Source organism: Euprymna scolopes, chromosome 6, assembly GCF_053919585.1.
Source record: "Euprymna scolopes isolate OS-2025 chromosome 6, ASM5391958v1, whole genome shotgun sequence".
NCBI classification, from domain to species: domain Eukaryota; kingdom Metazoa; phylum Mollusca; class Cephalopoda; order Sepiida; family Sepiolidae; genus Euprymna; species Euprymna scolopes.
In genome coordinates, this window is record NC_136487.1 from 126,336,919 (window position 1) to 126,356,814 (window position 19,896).

Sequence of the window (19,896 nt, forward strand, 5' to 3'; positions counted from 1 at the left end):
AAACAAGTATAATAAATGTTGCAATATTTTTCATATAATAAAAGAGTATGACTAAAGAAAATTGGAAATTTCTACTTCGAGACATTGGCGATAGGAACTAACCAATCAAATGGATTCACGTTTCTGAATTTTTTTAGATGAGGATTGGTTATTCGTATTATTATTCATCTGACTACTGTTCTCATCTTGCGTGTGATTTTCACAACGGTTCGATCGATGTAACCGCCGACCTTCTTCAGGTGTATCTTGTCGAACGTGGGAATGTTTCCGTCGAACTCGGAATTTGGACGGAATTTCAAGCGGAACCCTTTATTTACTTCACGGTGGTAGCGTGTTCTTGTTCCGTCGGCCATGACTGGATAGAGGTCCTAAGTAATTTGCAAATATATTTTTTCAGTCGCCCACACTGAGGATTGAACTTTCAACCTTTAGGAGAATATCACTTTTACAATTGATTTTTTACAAGTACTCTAACCACTGCGCCACGGGTCTGAAACGTTGTGAAAATCACACTCAAGATGAGAACATTAGTCCGATGAATAGTAATTCAAATGGATTCACGTTCTGCTAGCAACCAATCAGAAACCGGAATTTCTCCCTCAAGATATTGGATATTTCAGAATTCTAATTAAATAATTTTTCGTGTCCACGCGAGAAAGATCATTACTCTTTGCCTGCAAAATTTTAAAGTCCAAAGCTTGCACAGAACAGCTAGCCATCGAAAACTTTTTTCATCTCCAGGACTTATAGATTAGCTTACCATCGGAAACTTCTGAAATTAAACATAACTTTCAATTCAAAAGTAACGAAATATCACAACAGAAAACATTAAATAATAATAGACACGACTTTCTGAAATTGTCATACCGGACATATCCATCGAAACCGGTCAATGTTGTTGGTTTTCACGTAGATCATGCCAATGCTGCATCTCCATAACACCACTGAATACAATAATAAGTCGGTTTGTGAAATATCAATAATTTTGTAGAATCTAAAGAAAAATAAAACATGTTTTCTAAACTTGAGTATATTTACGTCCATTTTTGGATAAAGTATTCCGCTAAATAAGCATTAATTTTGGACTGTCTCCCCTTTTCGCTAGTATAACTTTTCCGAAAATAAAAAAAAAATAACTACTTCCGGCGAGTTAAGTGCATTAGTTTGCTTTAACTACCTATTGACAATTACATAATTTTCCCAGCTAAACAAAAATATTCGACCGGAGGGAGCATATATTTGTAGGTCTAAAAAAAAAAAAAAAAAAAGTAACTCTGGTTCGTATTATCCAAGACTTAAGCGGGAACCTATTGACGAACCTGATTATATTTATTTGCTGATTCGGCAAATGATGTTTCTATTTTTAGACAGTATTATTTCAGAGTTTGTGTGTACGTTCTGTTCACTGCAGTGGCCAATTCAATATATCGATAACTGTTCAATACGACAAAAATATAAATGGGAGATTATGTTGACATCAGACCTGAATTTTTAACATTCAAGAAATCTTCTCAATCACTGATTGCAATAATAATACGCTACCTGAGAGCTCTTCGTTCAAACTCCTCGGTTTTACATTCACGGACAACAAATACATTATACATTAAATGCGCGATGAATCATTCAAAAGATTGGGAAGATAAATAAAAGACAAGCAAATACATTCCATTCTATACAATATCTTTATCCCCCCTTTCTCTCTCTCTCTCTCTCTCTCTCTCTCTCTCTCTCTCCTTATATATAATGTACTATTATATAAAAGGAACTGTGTGTGTGTGTGTAAGTTTGTTCCTTATGAATTCGGAAACGACTGAACCGATTTTTATCAAATTTCACACGAAGATACTTTATGTACCCGACAGTGTTTTTAGATGGGCTTTGTATTGGAATGTCTTCGATAAATATTGATAATTGAAAATCGAAATAATCCGATGAACAAAGGAACAGGCGATTTTGACTAAAGTTAACACCTTACACAAACTAACACTACAAGTGCATTTGAGAAGTTTTATTACCACACAAGCCGAAACGCTTGACATATAAAATCAACAATATGTTCTTTGATATGACAGGGGCGCATTCAAAATTAATTTTTCTGTTTAAAGCACAATTTCACAATGATACATGACTTTTTCATTTTAAACTTAAATTTACGCCATTATCGCAGCACAACCAGTAAGGCCAGGCATATTAAATCAACAATAGGTTCTTTGATATAAGAGAGATGCATTCGAAATTAATGTTTCTATTTAGAGAAAAATTGAACCACGATACTTGACTTTTGCATTTTAAACTTTAATCCAAGCAATTATATATAAAACTAATTTTTAAAATCAACAGTATGTTCTCTACAGTGCAATGTAGACTGCAATTATTGTGGACTAATTCAATGCGAGGATACATGTGAAGCGCCCTTCCGGTGCACCTCGGTGAGTCTCCAATTAGAGCAAGCAGTCAATCGATTTGATTGAAAAATTGGGCGATTTCACCGATTTTGATGACAAAAAAAATATGAGAGTGTGAAACATTCGTTGATCATTATTCAATCATGAGCAACGTCGGGTCTCTACTAGTAGGTGTGTGTGTGTGTGTGTGTATGTATGTATACACATGTGTATATATGTATATATATATGCGTGTGTATATATATATATATGTATATATGCGTGTGTGTATATATGTATATATGTTTGTGTGTATATATGTATATATGTTTGTATATATATATATATATATATATATATATATATATATATATATATATATATATATATATATAGTACAGTGCGGTGGGTCCCCAACTAGAGCAGGCAATCAATCGATTTGATTATAAAATGGGCGATTTCACTGATTTCAACAGCAATCAAAGTAGTAGAAGTCTTGATCCGCATTCAATCCCGAGCAAGGTCGGATTTCCCTGCTGTTCATAAATGAAATATACTATTAAATTATCTTTTTCAACGTCTAAAAATCTGGCTTCATCTATAATTGATTACAACAGTACTAAAATACAAGTTAGGGGTTAATGAACAAACTCCTAATACTGTTAGAAGCAGATCCGAGATACAATACAATTGTAGAAACGTGAATTATTGTCCATTGTTTTGGAATTGTTAGGTCTCAAAAGATAAATTAAAGAATATATATAACTAATATATGCATATATATATATATATATATATATATATATATATATATATATATATATATATATATATATATATACTCGGGTTTTTTATATTCAAAAGTAATGGACTAATGAATTCAACGAGGTTGTTAGATAGTGCTCAATAAAAAGAGCTGATAATACTTATTTATTGTTATATAAACATGCTCACATCCCGCTGCTACAAATAGCCACTTGTTTCAATCAAACAACAGATATCACCAGGCAGCGACTTGACTATTCAAAAGTTCAATGAATAACTATTCATTGAACTTTTGAATAGTCAAGTTGCTGCCTGATGATATCTATTGTTTGATTGAAACAAGTGGCTATTTGTAGCAGCGGGATGTGAGCATGTTTATATAACAATAAATAAGTATATATATATATATATATATATATATATATATATATATATATATATATATAGTGCTATTGGATAGTCATTGATTTTTTTTTTTTGTACTGCGTCTATAAATTCACCAAATTGAAACCGGACGATTTTATTCTGTCAATAAAGTCAGTTTATTGCTTATAAACAGTCTTTATGATAGATATATTATACTGTTCATTGTATACCCAGATTCATTTGTTACTTCTTCATCGTATGGGTTTTCTTTTATTTTTATGCATTTTTTCTTATTTTCTTCAACAACTAATATAGTTTTTGGAAGAGTCAGTAAATGGGTAGGTAAGGGTCACATAACAATTTTCATCATTTATTTTTCCTATTTTATTAATTGCGTTCTCTACGAGGTGCAATGATAAAGTACTACAGCTTTATTTTAAAACTTTTATTGAAAAAATTAGTTCAGATAAATTGATTATGTAGTAGCTCTAACATCTATTCAATGTAGCCACCTTCAACCTCAATCACCGCCTTGATACGGGTCTTGAACTGGAAGCCCACCTTTTCCACAAGCACTGGCAGTATCACAGCGAATACTCAGTGGATGGCTGTGATCAGGCTGGCTTTAGTGTTATGAGAGGTCATATTGGTAATATTCTCAACATATGACCAAATAGTCCAGCGGGTCCAAATTAGAGGAGGAGGGAAGCCAATGAAAGAAAGTTACAAAGTCGTAGCACTCCTTCTGAAGCCAAGCCTGGGTCTCTTTGGATTTGTGGGTCAGTGCCAAGTCCTGCTGGTGCATTCAGGGTTTGCCAGTGGCCACCTGCTTGCCCCAAGGGATCACCAAACTCTTTAGCACAATGTTGACATTTAAGCCGACTTCGAAGATGTGAGGTGGCATGATGTGATCCTCACTTGAAACCACAACAAAAACCATAAACATGGCTGGAAACCTTACTTTCATCAACCTGGGCATGCCTCTGTTATTCGTGGCAATCCAGCGATACATTTTGAGGGTGCTGGCAATGGTCCTGTTCTCATAAATTGCATTGGCAGAGAGCATGAGTTGTATAGTAGCGCATTTCTGATCTTGTTACTTTTACAGATTCTGTCAAAAAGGGAGAAACTAATGGTTGGTGCAGCAATTCAAATGTAGAAAATGATGATTTCATGACCCATTTACTACAGATTGGATGGGACTTTTTAAATATATTGCCAGTCTCCGATATGTGTGTGTGTTTGATTTGCTAGGATGTCGAGAATGGAATGCGACATCATTATCAAATATACCCATCTTAGATGCAAATAATGGATAATATTTCAAATGTTAATTTAATTTGATAAATAATCACTGATTGACTGATTGCAGCTGCACTAATAGAACATATTGCTGAGTTGCATTCTCTAAACCTTGCTTCATACATGCATAAATCAAGTTGTTCAATCAAATTACACAAACATAAAAGTGTAACATTTTCGATAAGAAAATAAAAGTCTTTATGCATACGTGAGGGTGTTTATACTTAGTCTCTTTTTTATAGTCACTTCTTTTCACCGTTTTGTCTAGTAGTTGCTATAAAAATAAGCTTATTTTAAGGGAGAGGACATAAAGAAACGTTCGCTGAGTTTTCAGGAATGGTTTTATTTTGATAGAATTGATATAGGGGAGAAAAACTAATATTTCCTTATCTAATTATTTACTTCTTAACTTTATAACTGAAATGAGTGATTGAAAATTAAAACGTTTTATAAATATATAAACGCATTCTGTGTCGTGAAAATTCACTCAAAAATGTAAAAGTTTTGTAAATATATAAATGTACTCTACATAAAAATCAATCTTGGTTGCAAATAAATAATATAACTCGTTTTTATTATTATTTTTAGTAAAAATATCAATCCAAACTTTAATTAAAATTGTGTAAATGCATAAAAAAAAATGCACTCTTGGTATTTACAGAGGCATAATTCATAATAGTTATTTATATCTTGATTCTCGGTTGTTCTTCCTGTATGCACCTCTGCGTGATCCTTCCAGACTGAGGCAGTGACATCCTATAATTAAAACTTATGTATACTTTCAAAAAGACTAACTCAATAGAAAAGTAATAGAAAAACAGCAGTCTTTTATTCAGTATGGAAATTTCTATTTAAGGTCAAATTAGAGTTAGAGCTATATGAACAGGAAGTTGGACCATGGACAAGAAGTCTGAACTCAGACATCAAAGAGCATAGCAAAATATTCCTCTTTAGCCAATGAACTGAAAGGGTTTGGTAGGCTTTTCTGACTCTGCCTTCGTTTGTCATTCTGGGGCACAGGCGATGAGGATACAGTTCTGTAAAGAAATAAAACATTGAAAATCATGTAATTGTGTGATACTATTGACGTTCCTACCCCTCACCCTGCCATACATACAAGTGTTAGGAAGTAGAGAAGATAGAAAAAAAGAAATATGATTAAAAAAAGAGGAATCGCTATGAGTTTATGAGAGCATATTCTATTAAAGTACTGTAAAACTGGCACAGGGATCCAACATTGTGATGATGAGACAAGGGTGGAGTCAATAGTGCGCAACCTATTAGATTGATGACTCGTTTTTAGAGTTGGTCTAAAAGAAAGAAATTAGTAGAAGATGCACCTGCCCATATGTGACAACAATACTCCACCCATGAGTGAATGTTGGCTTTATATAAATATAGGATACTTTCAGGTTTTTTAATAGTTATCCATTATTACAACTATTGGAGAAAAGATGAAGGTCGTTGTTATCATCACAATCATTATATTCATTTTAACATCCATTTTACATGCTGGCATGTGTTGAACAGTTTCAAGAAACTGACTTCCAAACTAACCTATCCCTAGCCAGGTCTTTATTTATCCCCCCTTTCTCTCAAATTCATCTTTATCAGTTCCTCTCATGTTTTCTGTAGCTTTCTCTTGTTTCACTGACTCTTTACCTCAACAGTTCTACATCTACTGACCCAAGAACTTGCATCTATTCTTTCAATGTGACCAAACCAACGAAGTCTCCTGTTCTTCACACATCTCCCTATACTGTTCAGATTTAATCTTCCTCTGAGGTCATCAGGTTTAAACCCACCATTAGAATCCCATTATACATCCATCGGGTCCTTATTATTTACCTCCATGCAACACCTATCCTCAACTTTTACTGGCCAAGTTTCACTTCCATCCATTATTACACATGCCTGATACATCCTTTCTTTGGTTGACAGCAGTTAGTTATGGCAGAAGATCACGGAACTTATTCCATTCACTTTTGCTATAACACTAGCACCAGCTCCTCCTTGTGATCCAATGATATCAACATGATAACAAAACTTCTGGACAACCTCAACAGCCCCTACATCCAAATATACTGTCATCAAATCAGTATAAGTTTTTAAAAAAAAAAAGAGGTCATTTCAAGACAAACCAAACTTAAAAGCCACCAGCATTCAATCGCTTGGACTCTAAAAAGACTGGTAAAAAATTAAAAAAATTATAAACTCGCTTGTATAAAATAATAACCACTAAAAGTAACACCACTGTAGCTTCACAGTAAATCTTATCTACATTAGTGTATTTCTATCTAAACTAAACTAAAAAACAAACAAACAAACAAACAAAAAAACCCAAGAATTTTTGAATTGATCCAGACAGAAAGGCACGATCAATGAGATCAAAGTTTCCTATGGTGTTAAAATTAAAAAAACAAAACAACACACACACACACACACACACACACACACACACACACACACACACACACACACACACACACACACACACACACAAAACAAAACAACTAACGACGCTTTCATTAATTGTTCTTCCTTGTACAAAAAAAAGAAAGCAAAAACAAAAAGAAACAAAACAAAACAAACAAAAAAAACCCCAAAAAACAAAACAAAAAAAGAACAAAAACAAAACCCTAATTCCTTTCGAGTTGTTCCAGTCATAGGGCACAAAAAAAAAAAAAACAAACAAACAAACAAACAAAAAAAACAAAAAACAAAAAAAACGAGATAACATTACCTTCTCTATTAAAATTGAATTTCATTGTGATCAGATTCTCAAAATATTATTAATTTTTTTTTTTATGCAAATCATTCCCGGCAAGACATAGAGCCATGAAGTTAAAAAAGGGAAACACTACCTTAATGTCAAAACGATAAGTATTAGATGGATATATTCCGACCCAGAAAATACACATTTTTCCTGTTTTTCCAGAAACATCGCTTAAAATAAGGGAATCGAGTTACGAGGTTGTTGAAAGTAAAACTCAAGGTCCACTAACGTGGATCATAATGAATTTTTAAAAAAACAATTTAAAAAATAATTACAAAATTAAATTAGCCAGAATACATTTCGATTTCTTCGTAAACAAGTAAGCCATTTCAATCTTTTGTTAATAATTCAAAAAAATAAATAAATAAAAAGAATGAATTACTTCATGATTTTTCGAAAATTGAAAGGAGTTTGAAGCATGTCAAATGTCGAATGAGCAGTTATTTCTAGCTTTTAACTTCTTAAGCAAATCTTCACATTGAAATTTTTGGAATTATTTTTATAATCGAATAATTTTGTAAATAGAGATTAAAACAATATTTGTTTAGAAAAAGTAATTATATTTTTATAACAATTTGATTCAAGTAAATATTTAATGACCAACGATAATGTCTAAATTACAGTAACCCATTAAATCTCACTGCCTTACTTAGTCTGCCAAAGAGGAGAGAGAGAGAGAGAGAGAGAGAGAGAGAGAGAGAGAGAGAGAGAGAGAGAGAGAAAGTATGATAAAAATCGAATGATTATCTATATATATAAAAGCGAAATGTACGTATGTATGTGTGTTTTTATGTCTGCCAAAAACTTTCGACAGACACAACAAAAATTGACAAATTTGGTATCATATTAAAGATCAAACCTCCAGACAAAAAAAAATATTGAATTTTTGGCCCAAACGATCAACTCTAAGTTAGTCAGCTGGCCGTTTTTCTTCAGGGGGACCCAAAAAAGTGACATTTTAACGTTAAATACTACATAATTCTTATAATTTTAAATCGATTCTAATGTTATTTATAGGTAATTGAAAAACAACTGAGTCATGTCATGTGATCTTGACGTAACCACGCTTTAATGGCGACGTTTGTATAGTTTAAATAAGGGACTCTGTATGGTCAGTATCGTACAAATTAAAAGAATAACTGTCAGTATCGTACAAATTAAAATATTAACTTACACGTTATGAACATGTTTCCAATGTGATTATCAGGTTAAAAATAGTAAATATACGAGAGTATAACGAAAAATGACAAGCAAAAATGATAAGGAGGAAAAAATTACACTTAAAAATATTTAGCAAGGAGATCAACAATGGCTATGTTTTCTTTTTAGTATTAGTAACACTATGACCTAATTCTGTTTAGAAGGTGGAAGGCGAAAGATGAGACCACTTGAATTCTAAGACAGATACTACACTTTGATCTTAGCCAAAAGACTAAGTAACCGTCTTATACAGCTTAATTTTCTACCGAACATTATCTTCTTTTATAAAAAGATGCATAATTTATATTCATCGAATACTAAATTGAGACAAGATGTCATATTCCAAAAATCACATTGCTGAACTACTGATATCAAAAATTTAATTATGTGTATATGATTATATCTTTTTGTGTCTTGGATCAACTCCAAAACTAATTAACTGCTCACTATGAATTATATGTAATGTGTATAGGTCGGATTTGACAATTTTGAAGGTGCTTGTACAGTATAGGTCCGACTTGACAATTTTGAAGGTGCTTGTGCAGTATAGGTCCAATTTGACAATTTTGAAGGTGCTTGTGTAAGATGGGTCCGACTTGACAATTTTGAAGGTGCTTGTGCAGTATAGGTCCGATTTGACAATTTTGAAAGTGCTTGTGCAGTATAGGTCCGAATTGAGAATTTTGAAAGTGCTTGTGCAGTATAGGTCCGATTTGACAATTTTGAAGGTGCTTGTGCTGTATAGGTCCGATTTTTCAATTTTGAAAGTGCTTGAGCAGTATAGGTCCGACTTTACAATTTTGAAGGTGCTTCTGCACTGCAGTCTAAATCCCAATAAATAAGATACTTTTACAGTATAAATATACGTAACCATATATTTTTCATTAGACACTGTGCATGTTTTAAAGCTATACATGCCACGCATGACCTCCTCCTTATTTTCGAGTGACGTTTGTTTCTCTAAAGCTAGACATGACCTCCTTCTTATACAATCATTGTTATAATATGCAAGTGACCTCCCTTTGATGTAGCTTCATTGTCGAATACCATTAGAATAGTATACAATCATTGTTATAAGATGCGAGTGATCTCTCTTGGATGTAGCTTGCTCATTATTAGATGGGTGACTACTTGGGAATACAAAATTATGTATGTAGATAACCAAAGTTAAGCAACAATGAGCTTGGTCATTATCAGATGGGTAACTCTTCGAGAATACAGAATGTTTTATGTAGATCACCAATATTAAGGAACAATAAGCTTGGTCATTATCAGATGGGTGACTACTTGGAAATACAGAATGCTATATGTAGATCACAAAAGTTAAGCAACACTTAGATTGGTCATTATCAGATGGGTGACTACTTGGGAATACAAAATGTTTCATGTAGATCACCAAAGTTAAGCAATAATGAGCTTGGTCATTATCAGATGGGCGACTACTTGGGAATACAAAATGCTTAATGTAGATCACCAAAGTTAAGCAACAATGAGCTTGGTCATTATTAGATGGGTTGATACTTCATAATACAGAATGTTTTATGTAGATCACTAAAGGTAAGCAAAATGAGCTTGTTCATTATTAGATGGGTGACTACTTGAGAACACCAAATGCTTTATGTAGATAACCAAAGTTAATCAACATGAGGCCTGGTCATTAACAGATGGGTAACAACTTTGGAACACTAAATGCTTTATGTAAATCACCAAAGTTAAGCAACATGGAGCCGGTCATTATTAGATGGGTAACTACTTGGGGATACCAAATGCTTTCTGTAGATCACTAAAGTTAAGCAACAATTGGTCATTATCAGATGGGTGACTACTAGGGAACACCAACTGCCTCATGTAGAGAACCAAACTTAAGCAACATGGAGTCTGGCCATTACCAGATGGGTAACTACTTGGGAACACCAAAATGCTTTATATAGATCACCAAAGTTAAGCAACCTTGAGCCTGGTCAGTATGAGATGGGTAATTACTTGGGAACATTAAATGCTTCATGTAGATCACCAAAGTTAAGCCACATTGTCTTGGTCATTCTTAGATGGGTGACTACTTAGGAGTACAAAGGGAGTACAAAGTGATTTATATAGATCACTAAAGTTAAACAACATTGTCTCGATCATTCTCAGATGGGTGACTACTTGGGAACATTAAATGCTTCATGTAGATCACTAAAGTTAAGCAACATGGAGCCTGGCCATTAACAGATGGGTAACTACTTGAGAACACCAAATGCTATATATAGATCTTTAAAGTTAAACAACATTGCCCCGGTCATTCTCAGATGGGTGACTACTTCAGAATACAAAATGCTTTATGTAAATCACCAAAGTTAAGCAACATTGTTTGGTCATTATCAAATGGGTGACTACTTGGTAATTCCAAATGATTTATGGAGATCATCAAAGTTAAGCAACAATGAGCTTGGTCATTTTCAGATTGGTGACTACTTGGGCATATTTCCTGTATATTTTTAACAGTGTGGTGAGGGATATGAAGACAGTCCTGGAAATCGCAGAAACCGTTTACGAGTAAACATGACTATTGATTGGTGTGTTTGTAATGTAAAAATGATGAAATGCGACCTATTTGATTAGTGTTTTTGCAATGAAATAAACAGCCCAAACAATGTGTCAAAATTATTATTTTAGTAAGAGGGGGGTAATAATGTGGGTTAAATCATGAGAAATGATTGTCGAAATTAGTAACATATTCAAGAATAATGAAAAATTATGAAATGTGAGTTATATGATTGGTGTTTTTTTAATGAAATAAACAGCCCAGATAATGTCTCAAAGTTATTATTTTATTAATAGGGGGGGCGATAATGTGGGTTAAATCATAAAAATGTTGATAGAAATTAGTAACATATCCAAAAATTATGCAAAATAATGAAATGTGAGTTATTTTATTGGTGAGTGTGTAATGAAATAAACAGCCCAGACAATGTACGAAAGTTTATATTTAGTAAAAGCGGGGTGATAATGTGGGTTAAATCATAAAAAATGATTGTCAAAATTAGTAACATATCCAAGAATTATAGGATTCAACGAGATAGTCACAAATATATACTACCAGAATACTCGGAGTAACCCAGGATTGAATGAGATACATGCCAATGTATGCTAGCAGAATACACGGGCGCCTGGGATTGAATGAGATAGATACAAATATATACTAGCAGAATACCTGGCGTTGTCTGGGATTGAATGTGATTGATTGAAATATATACTAGCAGAATTCCTTGCGTTGCCCAGGATTTAAGGAGATTGATGGAGATATATACTAGCAGAATACCTGGCGTTGCCCTGGATTGGATAATGTAGGTTAGAAAACTAGCAAAATATCCGGCATCGCTTGTGATTGAATGAGATATGTGGAAATATATATTAGTAGAATACCCTACATCGCTCTGGATTGAATGAGATAGGTGGAAATATATAGAAGCAGAATACCAGACATCACCCGAGATTTTATGAGGCAGGTTCAAATAAATACTAACAGAATACCTGGCATTGAATAAGATAGGTACAAATACAGAATAGACCAATACTTGGAGTCACTCGGGATTGTATAAGATGGCTGCACATATACACTAGCAGAATACCTGTCATTGCTCAAGATTGAATGAGATAGGTGTGAAAATATACTAGCAATATCCCCAGCGTCACCCGGGATTGAAGGATATTGATGGAAATATCTATTAGCAGAATTCCTGGCATTACCCCGTATTGAATGAGATAGGGGCAAATTTATACTAGCAGAATAATCAGCGTCACTCTGGATTAAATGAGGGTGGTACAAGATAAAGTTTGTACCAGAAATAGCTTAAACAATTTGCTATCCCAAAATTTCTTTATTTGTGAAGTCGATTTCGGATATGGCTAAAACAGTTTACGATCTCAAAATTAGATTAATACATATATATTGTTGGTTTACTATAAAAGTTTACTAGGCCAGTTTCTAAAGGGGGTGATCTATATTTTTAAAAAATTTTTTATGTTATCATCCGGGCATGATGTGAGGGTTGGAAAGGTGGGTAGAAAGAAGTATGATTATGTTAAGTTTAAGTTCTCTTTTGAGGGTTAGGTTAATTTTAAGTTCTCTTTTGGGGGTTGGGTTGGAGAGAGTAATGTCCGTTTGGGGGTCAAAAAGTATGTGAAATTGTTTCATATATGTATTTAAATTACCCGTCTTAGTGTAGGTAAAATATATTCAAAATCAAATTTAATTTTCTCATTGTTTATACGGCCCCGAGCAACGCCGGGTAGCCCCGCTAGTTATTAAGAAAAAAAGAAAACTGACTTGCAAATGGATGACGTCATAAAAGGTTAATGATAATTTTGTCAACTGTGTAAATGTAAAGCTCATTTTGTGACGGTCATCTCCTCTTCAAAACATGATTATCCATCAATGTGTAAGTTGAGAAATTATATATTATTCTAACGTGACTTGTGTACTGATGAATTAAAAAAAACCCAAGAAATTCATGCTTCCATTTCTGAACCTCATATAAGTATTTTTATTCGATTTTTTTTTTATCCATAAATACTATAAGTATTAAAGTTATAAATGATAATAAACAATGAAAGTAAGAAGTTTAAAGGCAGAAATGACTGTCTACTCGACAGTTTAAATGCTTCAAACTCCTTTCAATTTTCGAAATGGCATGAAGTAATTAATTTTATTTTTTAACTATTCAACAAAAGATGAAAAGGGCTAATTTGTTTATGAGGAAACCGAAGAGCATACTGATTAATTTAATTTTGTAATAACATTATTTTTTAAAATAGGTTTTTAAAAATTCATTTTATTCCACGCTATTACATGTTTAATTTCAATAAGTAATTCAATCTACCAAATTTCCATTACTAACGATTACTATGATATTATCCCATTAATTACTGTGCATTCAATAACTCTTGTTCTCGAGTGGCCTCCGGGCCTTGATAAGTGATGTAAAAAAAAAAAATTAAAAAATTAGGAGAGTAAAAAGTGGATCTTGACTTCACTTTCGGTCACCTTGTAACTCTTGCTTTCCTTACTTTGTCCTTTAGTTCTCATATTCCATGAGTGATGTTTCTGAAAAAGGAGGAAGAATTGCTATTTTATGGGCCAGAATTTATCCATCTAACATTTATTGTAGGCTAATTTTTTTATCTTGAAATAGCTTTTCTTTTCTTTCTTTTTTTTTTTTTTTAACTAACTTCTTACATTGTGGCTTCATGCTTTCTCTGGAGCGATTTACATAAATAAAAACAAATACTCTGTCAAAAAAAAACAAAAACAAAAAAAAACCGTCTCTTGATCTGAATAATAATTGATATAAAAATAAACTTTGAATTAAAGTAAAAAAAATAAATACAAATTAAATGTCGAAAAAAAACAAAAAAACTTGAATGAAGGTACTATTTTATGTGATTGAATATATTTTGTAAAAATAATTTTACTACGTATCTAAGACATGGGTGATATTTTTGCGCTAACTGACTTACTTCCTACCGCAATGTCATAGTGAAAATTCAAATATTTAAGATTTGCATTGATTTTGATTCATAGTTATCAGACATTAATTTATCAAAATTCTGACTTTCACTTTCTTTTTAAGACCTCTTAAGCTTAAGTCTTAAACATTTTCTAGAATAAAAATCATGGGATTGATTTTGATCAAAATTTGAATAAACATTCTAGGCATAAGGTTTAGTATCATTATATCTTAATTTTAATGTTCATAAGGAGACATAAAAGTGGTATACAACTTTTCTGCTTAAGGAATTAATTTTAACAATCCTGAGGTGTATTTTCTCCTAGTTCGACATTTTTTTTTTCTCATGACGTTCTTAGAATATATTCTAAGAACGTCATGAGAGAAAAAAAAAAAATGTCGATATTTGTGAATTATTTTTAATCTGGAAACATAACTTTGGAACGTCTTTTATTATTGGCTATGTAATTTCTGATTGGCATAGTGTAATGCGAACTGAGCTGACAGACGGACTAATATGAAAAATTGACCCTAATTAGATTTGTACCATATTTCTTTTATCATGTTATGGATTAAAGGATGAGGACTGGAATAGGAGGAAGGGGAGGATAGTCGTTCCCACTCCCACTAAAATTACTAAGTGCAAAGAGAAAACAGCTGAGTGGATAAAATATAAGAATCGATGGATTCAAACAAAACTATTTTTATTTTCTGGAAGTACATACCAATAAACTAAAAGGCATGCAAACAGAATTCTATATATAGCTTTTGTTTATAACACTATATCAGTCAAAGAAGTAGGGGAAATTCTGACATATATATATATATATATATATATTTTACAAACCATGTTAACATTCACAGCATGAACTCACTTGGCTTCAACCACAGATTTTTCTTTCTTTCTCTCTCCATTCCAAAGATGAAGTGCAATTTCCATGAACAAAGTTTCTTCTCTAAATACCATGAAGCTGCTTTTCATCGGACTTCTACATAGTCGTCTTCAAGTCTTATGTAAACTAATACTTATTAAACCATACTCTTGGATAATCAACTCCTAAAAAATCTTCAGCCAATTTCACAGTTGTTTCAAATCCTTGCAAGGTGGCAGTCACTGTCCAACTGCCGATCTCTTTAACCACTGTGGATCCAGGTTTTGAATCTTGCTAAATCTAGCTACACTGATGAGTCATAGAAACAACAAAACATGTATGTGGATTCACAGATAAAGACAAAAGAAAAAACAAATTAAACACAGAAAGAAATCATCAGAAAATTGAGAGATTTACCAGTTCTTTTTGGAAAAAAAGCATGTAAAATCGGAGATTTAAGACAGTTATATCTAGCCTCACTGATGTATCTTGATAAAGATGAAACATATGTGGATATTAAAATATTTATCATTAAAAATAATTGTATATATTTATTTATTTATTCCCGGATAAAAATATCCAAAAGTAAAAATCATTGAATTTAATGAGGTTGTTGATAGTGCTCGATATAAAAAGCAAGATATTATTTTATTCAATTCAGGTAAACAAAATCACCATTGGTCGTGATGATAAATCTACAGTCTCAATCTAAAAAAAATTCATCAGGCGACTTATAACCTCCAGGTCTTAAGATTGAAACAGTAAATTTATTTGTTGCGGTAAATGGTAATTTTGTTTACCTGAATTGAATAAAATAATATCTTGCTCTTATATCAACAACCTCATTAAATTCAATAAAATTGTTGTTCCAAAAAAAACAACACTACAGCTTTATTTTAAAACTTTTATTGAAAAAATCAATTCAGGTAACTTGATTATGTAGTAGAGCTGACATCTATTCAATGTAGTTGCCTTCTGCCTCAATCACCACCTGGATATGGGTCCGGAACTCGGAGCATACCTTTTCCATAAGCGCTGGCAAGAGTTTGTCGAATATTTGACGGATGATGGCGATCAGGCTGGCTTCAGTGTTGCGAGAGGTCATGTTGGTAAAAACTGGCGATGATCAGCTCAGTGGTTAGATGTCGACAAAGCTCTACAAAACTTCCAGAAGTCAGAGCTGCACTGAAAGGTCATGCTGACAGTTTGGTGGTCTGCAACCGGTCTCATCCATTACAGTTTTGTGAATGTAGACGAAACCATTACAACAGAGAAGTAGTCAGCAAGTGGATGAAATGCACCAGAAACTTCAATAACAACACCCAGCTTTAGTTAACAGAAAAAGCCCAATTCTCCTCCACGGCAATGCCCAACTGCATGTTGCTAAATTGATCCTGCAGAAGTTGAATGAATTGGGTTACGAAACTCTGCCTCATCTGCTATACTCTTCAGACCTCTCACCTATCGACTACCATTTTTTCAAGCATCTCGACAACTTTTTGTGTGTAAAATGCTTGAAAAACTTAATATCAAAAACCCCTTCAGAGACCTCATTGTCACCAGAATGCAACATGTTTACATGACTGGCATAAATACAGGGTGGAACGATAAAAGTGTCGCCCTAAAGAACACAAGACTACAACTTTATTTTTAAACGTTTTTTGAAAAAATCAATTCGGGTAACTTGATTATGTAATAGAGTTGGCATCTATTCAATGTAGCCGCCTCCAGCCTCAATCACTGCCTCGATACGAGTCTGAAACTGTGAGCATGCCTTTTAAAGCACCAGCGGGAATTCAGCGAATACTCGGCGGATGGCTACGATCAGGCTTGCTTTGGTGTTGTAGGAGGTCATGTTGGTGATGTTCTCAACATATGACCAAACGAAATAGTCCAGCAGGTTCAGGTTGAGGGAGAAGAGGTTGGGCAGTGAGAGAAGGGTACAAAGTTGTAGCACTCCTTCTGAAGCCAATCCTGGGTCTCTTTGGACTTGTGGACCAGTGCCGAGTCCAGCTGCCACACTCAGGGTCTGCCAGTGGCCACTTGATTGCTCCAGGGGATCACCACACTCTTTAGCACATCTAGGTACACTTTGGTGTTGACTTTGAAGCCAAATTTGAAGATGTGAAGTGGCATGATGTGACCCTCACTTGGAACTACACCAAAGACCATAACCGTGGCCGGAAACTTTGTTTTCATCACCCTGACCATGTCCCTGTTATTTGTGGCAATCCCGTGATGCATTTTGAGGGTGCTGACAATGGTCCTGTTGTCATAACTTGGATCGGTAGAGAGCATGAGTTGTACAGCGGTGCATCGCTGATCTCGCTCTTTGAACATTGTGTCACTTGCAGACATGATAGAAGATTATCGCGCTTGGGATTTGTACACAAGAAAATGGTCTGCAACAAAAAGTGAAAACCTGTTTTCATTAAACTGAAATGGAATCATGTCGTCTATTCTAGCGCGACAGTTTTATCGTTCCATTTTGTATATCTCCTATATAATAAAATGACTGTAGAAATTCTCCTTTGAACCAATGTATCGTAGGTTTGCAACAACAGATGCCACATATAAAATTAACACATCTCGTCTAATAGCCACTATCATGTAGCTTTCGAACACCAATATAGATACATTTAGTCGTTATAATAAAATGCTACATTGCATCCAATCTCAATATCTTTCCAGGAAAAAGTTCCTATTTTTCTCTCTGACTATTTATCATTGTATCACTTTCAGACATGATAGAAGGCTCCTATCGCTCTTGTACACAACAGACCAACTAATAGATGGTCTACAACCAAAAAAGAAAACCGGTTTTCATCAAACTGAAATGGAATCATGTCATCTTTTCTTGGGCAACAATTTTATCGTTCCATCCTGCATGTGTGTATATATATAACTTATACAGTGTAACCCGGATATAAGAGACCACGGGAGGGAGGGGTCTATCTTATATCTGGATTACACTTATATCCAGATTACACTGTACATCAACACAGGCTCTAATTTGGGACCAGAGAAAATCTCTCTTAGATATGATTTTCTTATATCGGGGTCTCTTATATCCAGATTACACTGTAAATGCAAAAGTTTGGCCTGTTTCTCGCACTAATGGTAAAGTCAAAACACTATTTCAAGTTGATTCAACCGTACACAATGGACACACCATCTTTTTTTGTACTGCTTATGTATATGCGATATTAAAAATTAACTAATTTGCATATATGTTTTAAAATTGGCATTTTATTTATTCACTATTATTTGTTACCGTTTATTTATAATTCAGTGTTTGTTTTTAATATACCAAATAGTTGTTTTGCAATATTGTTTTATTTTTTGTTTAAATGTTTAGCATTTGTGTTCAAATGTTCCTTTCTTTAGAACAGACTTAATTTTCAACAAGTTGCGGTCTATTTCTAAATTGCGAGTCGGATTTTTTTCTTGTCCTTCTCTTGACAGTCACATTTAAAAAATAAATTAATTTGTGTGTGTGTGTGTGTGTATATATATATATATATATATATATATATATATATATATATATATATATATATATAAAAGTGAATGTGTTTGTGTCTGTCTGTCTGTGTACATTTCCCTATGCAATAACTCTGTCAATTTTAAGTCTACAGACTCGAAATTTGATATACAGGGTACTGAGATTTGGGAAAATCGATGTGATCAGTTTTCGGCCAGAAATTTCGCTGTTAAGGGGTCAAAGTTCAACGATTTGACCTTTGAAAACTCTACCAAACTCCTCCGACAATTTTGGGTCTACACACTTGAAATTTTAGATATAAGTTCCTTGGACATGGATCTAACTTAATAACTTGATTTGAGCCCAAAACAATAAATGTTAAGGGGTCATAATAGTGGTCAAAGTTAAAAAAAATTGACCGCTTTTTTTTTTTTTGCTCAATATACACCTCCAAACACCCGGGCAACGCCGGGCTGAAATATATATATATAACTCAGTAGATTACAAAATTTATAACGTAATCAATATTCAGAGCAAAAAAAAAAAAAAAATGAATTCGTTACAGGCAAAACTAACAATTAAAAAAAGATGCAAATAAATTTAAAAATAACTTTTTATATTTTACATTTTTATGGCAGGTTTTGATAATTCGATTCTAAAGTCAAATGTATTAAAAAAAAAATGTATTCATTCTTCAAAGTAGGCGTATAGTGAAAGTTTATAAAAAGTTCAAATATATTTTAATAAATGATAAGTGTGTCCAGAATTCTCCCTATATTAAAAAACAAAAATACAGATAAAGCTTAATGGATGTATGTACCCGTGACTGAACGAAAAGATCATATTCCAAAAATCATATAAATTGACCAAGTAGTTTTTTCTTTATAAATAATATTTTTTAACGATTTATCCGGGAAAAGACCAAGGTGTAGAATCTGTTCTTCAAATGCTGCACTTCAATTTCTTGTTTTCTGTCGGTGGAAGAGAAATCCTTCACGACTGAGACAATTTTTATTTTTGTCCCTTTTCTCCACATTAAAAAACGACCCTAACTCTGTCCCGTGGAGAGGCATTGTAAATTTTAGACGATTAATGGGAAATCGTAGGCATTATAATCTGATCTCACAAGTATGGATTATTGTGGAGTTATCTCCCTTTGTTTCTTATAAATGGCGATGCGAGACAGTCCCTACTCGCTTACTCATAACATTTGATTTTCTTAGTTAAAATAAAACTACTTAATCAATTTATGTGA

General features: G+C 33.3%; 1 protein-coding gene across 2 annotated transcripts in view; it reads left to right on the forward strand.

Annotated features, from left to right (window-relative positions):
* LOC145277944 (guanine nucleotide-binding protein G(s) subunit alpha-like) overlaps positions 1-19,896 on the forward strand; it is a 458,077-nt gene that overhangs the window by 46,248 nt on the left and 391,933 nt on the right. Inside the window, exon 1 of one of the 2 annotated variants that reach the window (XM_080130030.1) lies at positions 13,134-13,217. The exons of the other annotated variant lie outside the window; for it this stretch is intronic. Coding sequence (XP_079986156.1) covers positions 13,200-13,217 — 18 coding nt within the window. The 5' untranslated portion in view covers positions 13,134-13,199. Of the gene's footprint in view, positions 1-13,133; positions 13,218-19,896 lie in introns of those variants that run through there. 2 annotated transcript variants of the gene reach the window in all.